The sequence below is a fragment of the Orycteropus afer genome, unplaced genomic scaffold, assembly GCF_000298275.1.
Source record: "Orycteropus afer afer isolate SDZICR_OR568_19922 unplaced genomic scaffold, OryAfe1.0 scaffold00380, whole genome shotgun sequence".
Classification (NCBI taxonomy): Eukaryota; Metazoa; Chordata; class Mammalia; order Tubulidentata; family Orycteropodidae; genus Orycteropus; species Orycteropus afer.
The window spans coordinates 601,477-615,402 of record NW_006921967.1 but is presented as its reverse complement, the minus strand read 5'-3'; the positions used below and the strand labels follow the sequence as shown (position 1 = coordinate 615,402).

General features: G+C 36.8%; 1 protein-coding gene across 1 annotated transcript in view; it reads left to right on the top strand.

The window, feature by feature from the left end:
- TMEM30A (transmembrane protein 30A) overlaps positions 1–3,572 on the top strand; it is a 64,199-nt gene extending 60,627 nt beyond the window's left edge. Inside the window, 1 exon segment of the mRNA XM_007953250.1 lies at positions 3,379–3,572. Coding sequence (XP_007951441.1) covers positions 3,379–3,572 — 194 coding nt within the window.
- The last annotated feature ends 10,354 nt before the right edge of the window (positions 3,573–13,926 follow it).

Here is a 13,926-nt window from a genome sequence, read left to right as displayed (position 1 = left end):
AATTGGTTTCCCTTTTCTTTGTTGAAGAGCGTCTGTGCAGTCCTTCTACCTAGTCCTCCATCTTGCCGGAACTCCTATCTTTTAGTTTTTATGTGCCAAAAATATCTTAAATTTTTATATGCCTTTTTCTTATTTAAAATGAAATCGATTGATTAATAAGCTGTTTTTACAAAGTGGGTTGTAATTAAACTTAATGCAGAGACCAGCAAGTGTATCTGATAGTGGTGGTACTGGGCTGTTAAAATAGAAAATTTGGATAATAAAAATCATTCTTAGCTCACATCAACATAATTGTTTAACTGTTGCTCTTTTCAGAGTATCAAAACATTTTTATCCTTAACAATACTGTTCCACATTAATAATTTAAGTACACTTTTCAATGTTGATAAATACCATTTATTCTGTTCTGACTCCATACCAACCACATGCTAAGTACTTCTCATGCACTATTTTATTTAATCCAAGCACTAACATTATGATATAGGTATCATCTCTTTGTTACAGATAAGAATACAGGAACATAGAGCTTAACTTACCCAAGATTTGTTGGTGTTGTTATGTGCCGTCAAGTTGGACCTGACTCATAGTGACCCCTCCTTGGGTTTCTGAGGCAGTATCGCTACGGAAGTAGATTGCCTTCCTTCCAAGGAGTGGCTGGTGGATTTGAACCACCAGCCTTCTGGTTAGCAGTCAAGTGCCTTAGGCAAGATTACACAGGCAGTAATAGAAGAGTTGGGGTTCAACTCCAAATTTACCATCAGCAACCACAATAGTCTGCATCCTCAGCTAGTTTACTCCAGTAGTCAGATCATTTCATATTGGATTGGAGGCAAAAATCTTTCCTAGGAGGAAAAATATGGCAATTCCTTTTGTTCTAAACAAATTCCTTACATCTTTTAGTCTCTAACCCATAGCTTATATATGTCAGAGTGAAAAAACTGCATATTAGCATTTTAAATGTTTGCTAATCATCTCTGTACTTTAGATTTGTGTTAATCCAGATTAGCCACAAGTATCTAGCTTTGGCTTTAAATGGATTAATAAGTGACTAAACTAATGACTCAAGTTCAAAATAAGAGTTTTTTTTTTTTTTGGATCTAGTCTATTGATATTGCACCTCAGTACATAGGTGAATATGGGCTGATAGTGGTAGACTGAGAGAGAAGTTTTTGAAACTATGCCCATCAAGGTGCAATTTTAGACAGACCTAGCTCATGTCCTAGGAGTGCTGGTGGCTCAGTGCTTAAGGCATTTGACTGCTAACCAGAAAGCTGGCAGTTCAAACCCACTTGCCACTCCTCGGAAGGAAGGTTTGGCAATCTACTTCTGTAGTGATACTGTCTCAGAAACCCAAGGAGGGGTTGCTATGAGTTGGATCTGACTCGATGGCAGTGTGTTGCATTGCGTTTGTTTAGCTCATGTGCTAGTAGAAAGAACATTATCCTTAGGATATACCCAAAATAGAGGGCAGTTCTGTCACAGCATCTAAAATATGCAGTCAAATTACCAGCTTATGCCAGTCTGTAATCTAAAGCACAATAAAGGGAAGTCTGTGGATCATCTCGGAATTCTTAGCTGTATGAAAACAGACAATTTGTATCTATCAAGTCTGCAGCAGGATCCTTGGGCATTAAGAGGAACACTGTTAGGAAGAATGTAGGGTATTAAGTAGATTAACAGGAATTTGGGCTTGCAGAACATCCAAGGCTTAATTAGCAAAATTGCGTACAAGGTGGGAACTAGATAGTAGAAACAAGGCAGAAAACCATCTTTTTCAGGGTTGGGATACAGAGAGAGACTAGCAAGGGGGATTAGATACTGATTCTCCTAGAGTAGGGTTAATTCCTAAAAATGATTTGACAGTGCCCTTTATAGGACGGGGTAGAACTGCTCCATAGGGTTTCCAAGGCAGACTGCAACATCTTTCTCCCATGGAGTGGCTGGTGGATTTGAACTGCCAACTTTTCAGTGAGCAACCGAGAGCTTTAACCACTGCACCACCAGGGCTATAGAACTCTTAAAATCATTCCTACCTTGAATTAGGATTGGTCTAAGAAGCTAGACTTGACTAGGAGCTAGACTAGAATGGCCAGACTTTGTCTTACCTACTTTGATCATGCTGTCAGAAGGGACCATTCTCTGGAGAAGGATATCATGCTTGGTAAAGTGGAGGGTCAGCAAAAAAGGAAGAAGGCCCTCAACAAGGTGGATTGACACAGTGGCTGTAATGATGGGCTCAGGTATAGCAAGGATCACCAGGCTGGCACAAGACCAAGACAGTGTTTTGTTCTACTGTACATAGGGTTGCTTGAGTTGGAGACGACTCAATGGCACCTAACAACAAGCTAATGAAGTGAAGTCTTCCATTTGTGGTCATATGGCCTCTTCTGTGGGAGCTCCGATGGCATAGTGCCTAAGGTATTTGACTTCTAACCAGAAGGCTGGCGGTTCAAACCCACCAGCCACTCCTCCGAAGGAAGACTGGGCAATCTACTTCTGTAGAGATACACCTCAGAAACCCAAGGAAGGAAGGGTCACTATGAGTTGGAATCACCTCATTGGCAGTGAGGTTTGGTTTGGTTTTTGGATGGGGATAGAGAGTTTTAGAAGCTAGAGAAGCAGGTGGGGCCTAGCACTTGACTCAAAAGATGCTTTTGAAAAGGTTCTGACTTTTTTGAATTGGGATTTAGTTCTGTACTCTTTACTCCAACTCTGGCTAGAATCCTAGGACTGATCCATGAAGATAGCTCATTCAGCATACTGATTGACATCCCATTTCTTAACTTTCTATAAGAATACAGTATTCTCCACCCGTTACTTCCAATCTGGTTTAGCCATCAACTCTGTCACACTATGAATTTTATCCTTGTTCCAAATTAGCAACTTAAAACTTTAATATCCTGCTTTCTGACCTTGTGCTCAGAGCCCTCTTAACTACATTTTTTCTTCATATGCTGTTTGAGCTCACAAAGATTTCCAGTTCCTTGATTCTTTCAGTTTTTCCTGGTCTATCAGTCTCCTTTCTCTTCCTGTGTGAGCTGCATTACTGATCATCTGAAAGACTCTTCTATATTATATTGCTTTGTGACCTTCTGTCTCTCAGTGTAATGAGAGCAAAAGTACATTGCAAATTATATATCCCTTAAATTTGGATATTTTTGCTTGTAAAATATTTTGAATTTTACTACTAACATTTTATTTGTTAGATCAGGCCTACAAGATAATAATTTATAATTTTTATGGTTCAAAACATGGATAAGGTTCTTGTGTATCATAAAATTACACAAAAGAATTATAAGTAATTAAATGCCAACTTATAAATTATACTTCAAAAATTAAGTAACTAGAGATGGAAAAATATTCCTATACACTCTTCAGATTACCCTGTACATTCTTTTGATGGACGAAAACGGATGATCTTGAGCACCATTTCATGGATGGGAGGAAAAAATCCATTTTTGGGGATTGCTTACATCACTATTGGATCCATCTCGTTCCTTCTGGGAGTTGTACTGCTAGTAATTAATCATAAATATAGAAACAGTAGTAATACTGCTGACATTACCATTTAATTTTATATTCTGAAACAAATCTACTGCATGTGCATCAAGGCCAGTCCTATTCAACCTAGCTTTCGAATGCTAATGTTCGGTTAGTATGTCATTTTTGAAGTTGGCACATAACTTTTTTAAATACAGTCTTTTCTTGTGCTTCTTCCCTATGGATGACTTATGAAAATATGTGACAGGTATAAAACAAATTAGCTATATTGATTATATCAACACTGTAACTACTGAAATGGCATTCTAATCTTGCTTTTTGTTGGGACAGGCCATGTGATGCATAGACCCCTTTTCATGTGAAATACATTTACTGCTTAAATGTTTATGCTATGTTGATAATATTATATTGACGTATGATGCTGTATATGTGTGCTTATTGTGTGAAGAAAGGGATTGCAAAATGTATGAATATAATGACTTGCTGTCCTTTCAGGATTCAGAGTTACAGAAGGATGAAGAAAGACCAATCTAAATAAAACAATTCATCATTCTCATGTGTCATGTGTAAAGGCTTAAAGTACCATCTTTGTAGAGGTGGTTCATATATTCAATTTATCCAGTAGAGTTCTTTGTCAGGCTTCATGTTTACTGTGTCTAGCATAGAAATTAATTGTCATGTTCAGGTAGGTTTTAGGTGGGAGAATTTAAAATTCCTCTTTCTATTTGGTTAAGTTGTTGCAATCAGGAACTCCAGCTCACTTGAAATGTTTTTACGTGTGATCATTTCCCTTGAAGTTTATACTTTCATAAGGGAAGAAAGAATATAGGTGAGATGGGCAAAGTGCTTGGCAGACCTTCGTCTTCTGCCTCAATTATAAAACAAATGTAAATTCTCAAAGGAGAAGTTTTCATTCTTGTGGTATTTAACAGTTAGAAGTGTGCTTTAGCATTGGAAATACCTCAAGCTATTTTAATTTTACAGATAAGTGTTTTGACTTAAGTACTAATATTCTAGAAAATTTTAAACATCCACCTTAATTTTCTCTGTATTTTCTTCAACTTTTGCATATAGGTCAAAGATGGATGTGTATGCATATTTTTTTTTTAGTTAAGATACCAATTGATTTGATTGGCTTTCCTAAGACATACTTTAAAAAGAAGTTCTTGAAGTTTTCATAATTAAATTCTGGGGATTTTGGAGTATGTATATGATAAATTACAATATATGGTTGAAGTTATTTTCTACCAACTTGAATTATTTTAATATTCCTTATTGAATAAATGCTGTAATTTGTTTGCTATGGTACTTATTCTTGAAGCAAATATAAACTAAATATTTTCATATGCATGAAAATGTATGATTTAATCAGAGATGACTTAATTGCATTGAAATTCACTTTCTTTATTCAAATAACTTATGTGTTTGTGTAGAAGAATGCTGTTTATTCAGAATTTGTAATGGTTTCCTTCAGTTATATTTTAAATCAAAAGGTCTGGGTAATGTATCTGTTTTGATTACTATATGCTTTTTTTTTTTAAAAAAAACGAAACAAAACAAAAAAGAATGTAATGCTTAGTAGTAAAAATGTGCCACACTTCTTAAGTTTTGTATAAAATATGAACTTCAGTTAAAAGAACTTGTAGTTCATAAAGACTTTTAACTGGTAAGAATATTACTTGCATGATGTCCTTGATGTATGATTATCTGGAAATTTCCGGGTACATAGGGTGTTTTTTTGTCTAAAAATATTGTTTTGTGAGTCCTTCAGAAAATTGTTATTTATTTTGAAAATTGTTCCTTTTGCACATGGCAATTTATTTTATGAAATACATTATTGGGACAAGGGAGTTCTTTTGCCAGCCCTTCCAGATTGAGTTTGTGCTGTAAAGAGGACTGCCATCCTGCATGTCATTTTCTGATGGGTGACCAAAGGTGCTGCTAAAGAAAAATTGAAGAGTCCTTCTAACACTTTCTCATCTGTGGTGAAGACAGAATCTTAAAATATATTTGGAGTTTTATCTATTTTACAAGTACATTGATGGCCTAAGAGCCTCCTTGTCTCCTGCCATTTAAGCTCTAAGGGATTCCTATTGCCTAAAAAGAAAATGAAACATTCATATGGCCTCTGTGAAGCATGAGGGGGTGGAAAATTCTTCTTTCTTACAGGCTTTATGTTAATCTTTTGGCAACACTGATGGTATATTCAACTTTTAAAAATTAAATTGCATTTTAAGATAGTTAGCTTAAGTAAATGGCATTCAAAAATGCATTAATTTGCAGCAGGTATTTTGACACACAAAGTTTCCCAATTGAAAAAATTATGCAATAAGTAAAAGCTAATAAATTTCATTGAAATTATAAGGTAGCTTAAAAATAATTTGGTAAAAATAACTCTGTACTACCTACTAGAGGAGGACTCTTCCAAGAGGAGAGTCAAGTGGAATATTATTTATCAGTTAGTGACAGTGTTTATTTGTAACTCTGATCATATTAAAAGATAACTTTTCTGTATGTTCTGTATTAATAAAAATAAAACTAATTTTGCCATGTTCAGGTGTCTTGCTAAAGTAATATAATCTCAGTGTTGTTGCTAATATTTACTACTAAATTTTATTCCAAGGTCACTGAATCCAGAATTTAGTATCTCCAAGCCTAGACTTCATGAAATGTCATTCACTGTTAAAAATTAATTGCTATAATTGTACCTATTAATCATTCACACAACATTATCCACAAGATTTATTTGTATTACTGAGAAACATCTTTTCTTAACCAGGAAGTGGTCAGATTGCTATGTGGGTTATAGACAGCCTAGCTAAGTTTGATACCAGATCAAGGGAAATATCTGTTAAGTAGAAAATGAAAACCTGGTGGACAGGTGAGGGTGGTGAAAATAATGAAAGGGGCACACAGGAAATGGAAAGCCTGTCTAGGAAGGAGAAGCAGTTTAGAAGGTAGGATTAATGAATGCTGTTCAGCCTGCTACTTCCTTCTTCATGCCTTAGAATTATTGCATGGTAGTATTTTATTGGTTAAGCTGTAAAGTTTTGTTCTTTGTGAACATGGTTATGTGGAGGAGTGGATGAAAGATACAGGAATGTTATTAGTGCTACTGATGGAAGAAGAATTTTGATGTGTAAGTGTCTTGCAGTTTTGGATCCTCTGGTAAAGGGCTTTAGAACTCTTTTTTAATCTATGTCCCATTCAGTAAACATAAAAACCACATTTCCTTTAATAGCATTTGAAATTTGAGAATAAATATTGTGTCCCAAAACAAATCAGATCATGGTAACCTTATTTGCTTTTATATATATATATATATATACACACACACACACACACACAAAATATACAAGCAGTGTATATTTTGTAAATATGACATTGCCTTTTATATCATTTTATTTTTTTAACACTTGTGTAACTTTCTATAAACCCACCTTAAAATTTTTCCTACTTCTCTATCAGGTCTACCTTGTTCCCATCACTAGTTGTGAAGGGATTTTGTCCTCAAATACTCTGATTCCATTTTTACTAGAGAGAGATATTCTGCAGTTGTCCTCTGTGCCAATCTGTACTAGGTCTTTCCTTGGCCTGCTACACACCTATTATCCTGTGGCTTCCCTTTGCCACCCTCCTGTGTTCATAAGGCTATTTTCTAGTTTATGCTCTTGTTTACTAGAGTACCTCCTAAAACACAGTTTCCTAAGAAGTGGTAATGAGAGGTAAATTTTTTGAGTCCTTACACATCTAAGATGCCTTTATTATATCCTCTATTCACTGATAATTTGACTATGCGTGAAATTTTAAGTTAAAAATTATTTTCTCAAAAAGTTTTTGAAAGCTCTTTCTGTTGCTTTTGAGAAGTAGGATCCCATCTCAGTCAGGTGATAGTCCTCCTAGATTGATGCTAATTTTCTTTCTTTAGTTCACATGGAGATTTCTTCAATTTTATCCTCCAACATTATCTTCCTTCTATTCATTTTTAAATAACTTATATTTTAATTACAAAGATGACTTTCATTTCTGTTCTGTTTTTTGATTAATCTTTAGTTCATACCAACCAAACCAAACTCACTGCTGTCCTGTCGGTCCTTACTCATAGTGACCCCTCCTTGGGTTTCCAAGGCAGTATCTCTACAGCTGGTGGGTTTATTTTTCTGATGATACATATGAATGATATATATTTTTTCTCTTATTTCCTGCTCTGTTCACACCAGGATTTTTTTATTGTTGTTGCTTTTAGTTTTTCACTCTTGTTTATGTAGGTGATTTCTCTGTACTTCTGGCTAGTCTTAGCATTCTGTCATACATGCTCTGTGTTCGTGGGCAGTACATGACAAGTGGTTAGCTACTCTAACATAGTGTTGCTCAAAAATGCCACTAAGTGAGTTATTGGTACCTACTTCATGATAAAATTCCTAGAGAAGTAATAAATAGTTGAAAGATCAGCATCTACAAATGGAACATGTTTTGAGAAACATCGTGCCAGAGAATGATTGGCAGGCAACCAGTTCTTTGGAGCCCATTTCTTTGGGGCTGTTCAGTTTCTCCAAGGAAGAATGCTTCAGTCTTCTGTGGAATGGAGGGAGTTTAACAGGGTACTGTTTCTTGATGCTTTTAACTCTGCTTCTGCCTTGTTCTCCACCTTACCTCCTGAATTCCTCTTCCCATTTGTTTCTCTATACCTTTTCATCTATATATCCCTTCCACCTATTGCTCTCTCATTTAATTTCTCAGGATAAAAACTCTCTGTTCTTCTACTTGTAACAGTGATGAAGGTGAGAGATAGTATTTGTTTGAGAAGGGTAGGGCAGGGATCTTGAGTTTCTCACCTTTCAGGTGTTGTATATGACCTTCAACCTAACATTTTCAGGCCTGTCCCTTGGCTCACTCTTTTCTGGTAACTTTTACTTTTCAAGTTTTGAACTTCTCAGAGGGTGTGAGGCTAGCTCACTCCTCACTGGTTCTTGGGGTTCCTTTAGAATGCAGCTTCTGTGATCTAAAATTATATTCAACAAAGTCATATTCCATATTCTGTCTTCCAGCAATTTGTTTGAATCATTTGATCTGTTTTATACAGTAAACTTGTATAGGGTACAGTTCTGTGAATTTGGACACTGACAGATTTCACCATAATTATTAGAATTCAGAGCAGTTCTATCACATCAAAAACTCCTTTATAAAGATTAACTCTTTATAGTTAACCCTCCTTCCTTCTGTGACTCCTAGCAACCACTGATCTGTTTTCTCCATAGTTTTTTAGAATGTCATAAATGGAATCACATAATATGTAACCTTTTGAAACTGGTTTCTTTCACTCCACATCATGCCTCTGAGATTCATCCAAGGTGATGGATTTCTCATACCATTTTGATTCTTTTTGTTTTATTGAAATTAGAGGGAAAGGAGATAAACTGTTATGGCCAGCCCACGGTCTTAAACCATAAACATCTTGAAGCAAATATATCCACTACACTTTGGCTGCTAACCAAAAGGTTGGCAGTTCGAACCCACCAGCTGCTGCTCTGTGGCAGAAAGAAAGAAAGTCTGCTTCCATAAAGATTTACAGCCTTGGAAACCCAAAAGGGGTTGCTATGAGTTGGAACTGACTTGATGGCAGTTGAGTTCAGTTGTGGTTTGGCTAATTATTTTATAAGACTTGAAAATAAAAGACAAATATTTCTGTTAGCTTGTCTGTATGCCAGAAGCTTTTCTATCCACAGTAATGTCAAAGAAGATTGATTCACCATACATTGCTTTCACCATAAACCCTCATGTGCCACTTTGCTTTAAAAACCACAAGGGCAGAAAACATAGTTTAGCAAATAAATCTCAAATTCCAATAGCCATTCTCCCCTCTGGTTGTCTCCTTTTCATAAGAGAGCTTGTAAATGAGTAGTTTATATTTTTATTTTGTTGTCATCTTTATCTTCAGTTGGCTTTCACTCCAGGCTTTGCTCTGTTCATGTTCACCCATATCTAAAAGATACAGTAGAAAAAGAGTGAGGGTTTTAGAAGATTGGCTTTTATACTTATGAAAGATATCTTCAGGTTATTTAATTTCTCTAGTTGACTTTATAAGGAGCTCTTCTAAAAGATACAGGAGAAAAAGAGTAAGGGTTTTAGAAGATTGGCTTTTATACTTATGAAAGATATCTTCAGGTTATTTAATTAGTTGACTTTATAAGGAGTTCTGGTGGCTTAGTGCCTAAGGCATTTGACTCCTAACCAGAAGGTTGGTGGTTCAAACCTACCAGCTGCTCCGCAGAAGGAAGATGGGGAGATCTACTCCTGTAAAGATTTACAGCCTTGGAAACCCAGTGGGGGTTGCTATGAGTTGGAATCGACTCGATGGCATTCAGTTTGGTTTTTGGAGGTGACTATCATTTTCTTGTCAGTAAAATGGGAATTATATGCATACTTGATGGATTTGTTTTGAGGAATAAAGGAAGTGATAGATGAAAAGCATCTAGCACAAAATGTAGAAAAGCAGGCACCTAGTGAACAAGTGGTAGCATAGTGCCAAGGCACTTGACTGCTAACCAGGAGACTGGCGGTTCAAACCCACCAGCCACTCCTCGGAAGGAAGGTTGGGCAATCCTACTTCCGTAGTGATAACTGCCTCGGAAACCCAAGGAGGGGTCGCTAGGAGTCGGGGCCGACTCGATGGCAAATAACAACAACAACAACAACAGTGAACAAGTAATTCTTTGTCTTGGTTTTTTTTTTTTTTTTGCTCCATTTAATAGGCATTTTTCTTTGTTCTCCATCTTTAGCTTTGGTGAATAACTTACCCGATTTTCTTCCCACATCTCTGTTCCTTAGTCTCCTTTTAAATTCCTTATTATATTCCCTATATAATATGACAAGAATTCTTTGAGATTATGTTCTGGGCCCTTTTCTCCCTTCACACATAATCCCTGAGCAATCTTAAATTGTTCATTACTTCTGTCATCTTTACACTGACATCTCTCTTTTCTCTTGCCTGGACATCTCTCCTGAGATTGACTGTTCACTATGCATCTCTCCTTATTTCTTAAACTTAATAAGGTCAAAACAGGAATCATCCCACACAAGCCTGTGGTTTCTCCTACATTCTTCCAGTTAGTGGTGTGACCAATCACACTGTGAGTTAAACTAGCTCTTTGAAGCTGCCTAATCCAAGTCACTACATTTTGATTTTTAAAGGTACTTCCTCTTTTTTTGGCTCTCTAATCCATCCACTTATCTGCATCTCTTTTATGGCTGATTTAGTTAAGGTTCTTTCTTCTTAGATTACTGCAAGAGCCTTCTGACCCTGACTCTAGTAATTCACGTCCAATCCAGCCATTCATACTGTTAGAGTGATCTTGAAATCGAGTTCTGATCTTAACTTTTCTGCTTAAACCTTGAAATCTCATGTTTAATTATTACTACTGCTACTACTACTTTTTAAAAATAAATTCCATACTTTACCAGAAAACCCATATTGTACCTTGTATGTAGTTAGCACATAATATCTGATAAATCAACATGAACTTATTAACTCCTATATATATTTAAACCTTTGTGTTTTTTTTACAAGAATATAGCTGGGTTTTCCACATGATTTTAGAGTTGCTGTCTAGTTATGTATGCCCTTTGTTGTGAAACTATATAGATATTTTCCCCCAATATTTTACAATTTTCACAGTATGTTAGTGTTCCGTTTGTTCTGCTTCCATTGATCTAGCTTCCCTTCTCCTTGCCTTCTCATCTTTGCTTTTGGGTAAATGTTGACTGTTTGGTCTCATATAGTTAATTATGTAAGGGACACATTACTCATGGATGATACTGTTTATTTTATAATCCAAACTATATACCTAGGAGTGGAATTGGTAGATCACAGTGTATTTCTATTTCTAGCTTTTCCTGAAAGATGGCCTCTGGGAGTAGTTTCAGTTTTAGGTTAAAAGGGTATCTTATGGCAGTAGTTTCAGAGGTTCTTCTAGTCTCTCTTATTAGTCTAGGAAATCTGGTCTTATTTATGAATTTGAGTTTTGTTCTGTGTTTCCCCATTCTAACCAGGGCCTTCTCTTGTGTCCCTAGTCAGAATGCTGCGTGCCATAGTGGTAGCTAGGCACCATCTAGTTCCGGTCTCAGGTTAGAAGAACCCATGGTTCGTATGGGCTATTAATATATAGACTAGTTTCTTCCTTGAGTCTTTGGTTTCCTTCATTCTCTTTTAGTCCAGCATCATTGAGACCAACAGTTGTATCTTAGATGGCCACTCACTCACAAGCTTTAATGACCCCAGGTACTGCTTACCAGACTAGGGTGTAGCACATTAACTTTATGAACTATGTTATGACAATTGACTAAGTTATTCCATGGGACCGTGGTTCTAAGCCCTTCAACCCAGTAAACCAATTCCATGAGTTATTTGGGTATGTCTAGAAATTGTCCATAACTCTGTCCCCTATATCCTTTTTATATTTATGGGTACATATGCAGTACACAAAAACATGTATTTACATATGCCTATAAATACATCTATACCTAAATGTGCTCACATATGCTTTCCTATAAACCTACATACTTAATGTGTCTACCTATGTAACTGCATATATATTTTGGTTGTTTTTACTCTTGTTGCAAAATTGAATATGTTACTGCATTTACTGGAGTCTTTCTCTTGTGTACTTCTTAATGTCTTCATTTACTTTGGTCAAGTTGTGCAGACTTCACCTTTATTTGTTATTGTCTTTCCCATCACCAAAAATAACAAGTGTACACTATCTAGAAAGTGATTCCCCTTTACTCTTCCTCCCAACCCTGGTAACAATCAAAGAACATTTCTTTCAGTGTATCTATCCCTAATTTTTATAACAGTAAGACCATACAATATTTGTCCTTTGTGATTGACTTTTTTTCACTCAGCATAATGCCCTCCAGGCTCATCTATGTTATATTTTGCGAGTCCTCATTATTTACAGTTGTGTAGTATTCCCTTTTATGAATGTACTACAGTTTATCCATCGATCCACTGATGGACAGACACTTAATTGTTTTCTTTTTTTTTGCTATTGTAAATAATGCTGTAGTGAACATTGGTATACATATGTCTGTTTGTGTCACTGTTGTATTATCTCTTGGATATATACATAGGAGTGGAATTGCTGGATCCCAATGTATTTCTATTGCTAGCTTTTTGAGGAAGCACCATTTCATTTTCCATAGTGGTTATACCATTTCACAATCCCACTAGCAGTGTCTAAGATTCCATTCTCCCTGCACCCTTGCTAGCATTTGTTGTTTTCCGTTTTTTGTTTCATTGCCATTTCTACAGGGATTAGATGGTATCTCACTATAGTTTTGATTTGCATCTCTCTAAAGGCTAAAGAGGAGCTCTGGTGGCGTAGTGCCTAAGACATCTGACTGCTCAACAGAAGGCAGGCGGTCCAAACCCACCAGCCACTCCTTGGAAGGAAGATGGGGCAATCTACTTCCATAGTGATACTGCTTTGGAAACCCAAGGAGGGGTCACTATGAGTCGAAATCAACTCAATGGCATATTACAATAACAATGGCTAAAGATCGTGAACATCTTTTCATGTATTTGTTGGCCACCATAAGAATGTCCTCTTTGGTGGAGTGTCTGTTCATGTCCTTTGCCCATTAAAAAAAAAAAAAAAATGTGATTTGGGTGGAAGTTTACAGAGCAAATTCACTTTCCATACAGCAGTTCACATACACTTGTCTCATGACATTGACTGCAATTTCCCACAATGCAGCAGCTCCCCTCCCACTTCCTCCCCATAGTTACCTCTTCCCTGTGTTCTTCCCTCTCATGCACTGCTGCCCTCCCCCACCCCTGAACTGTCTTCCTGTGCATACACAGCTCTTCGATTCTCCCATGAGTGATCTCTCCAAGGAGTGTATGTACCTAATGTAAAATATTCATCTCATATACCAGTCTTTTGTTTGGTTGGAAGCCACAGGAGTGAGTTTAATTCCAGACCTGAAGGGCAGCTAGAGGCCATAGGTTCCCCCTCTCCTTTTAATTTTGAGTTTTGTTCCACATTCTTCTCCCACTCTATCCAGGATTTCCTACATAGATCCCACTCCCAGTGGCTGACATTGGTAGCCGGGCACCATCTGGTTCTTCTGGTCTCATAGTCATAATAGGCTGAGGACCGCATGGTGTACCAGTCACTTGGACTAATTGTTTCCATGTGTCTTTGGTTTTCTTCATTCTTCTTTGCTCTGGACAAAGAGAGACCCATCGTTACATCTAGATGGCTGCTTGCAAGCTTTTAAGATCCCAGTTGCTACTCACTATCTGTTATAGGATGTGAAACAATGTTTTTGTGTGATATATTATGCCAGTTGAGGTTGATATCCCCTGCGACTGTGGTCCTGAGCCCACAGGGCCAACTGCTTGCTCCCTGTAGGGAGCTGCCT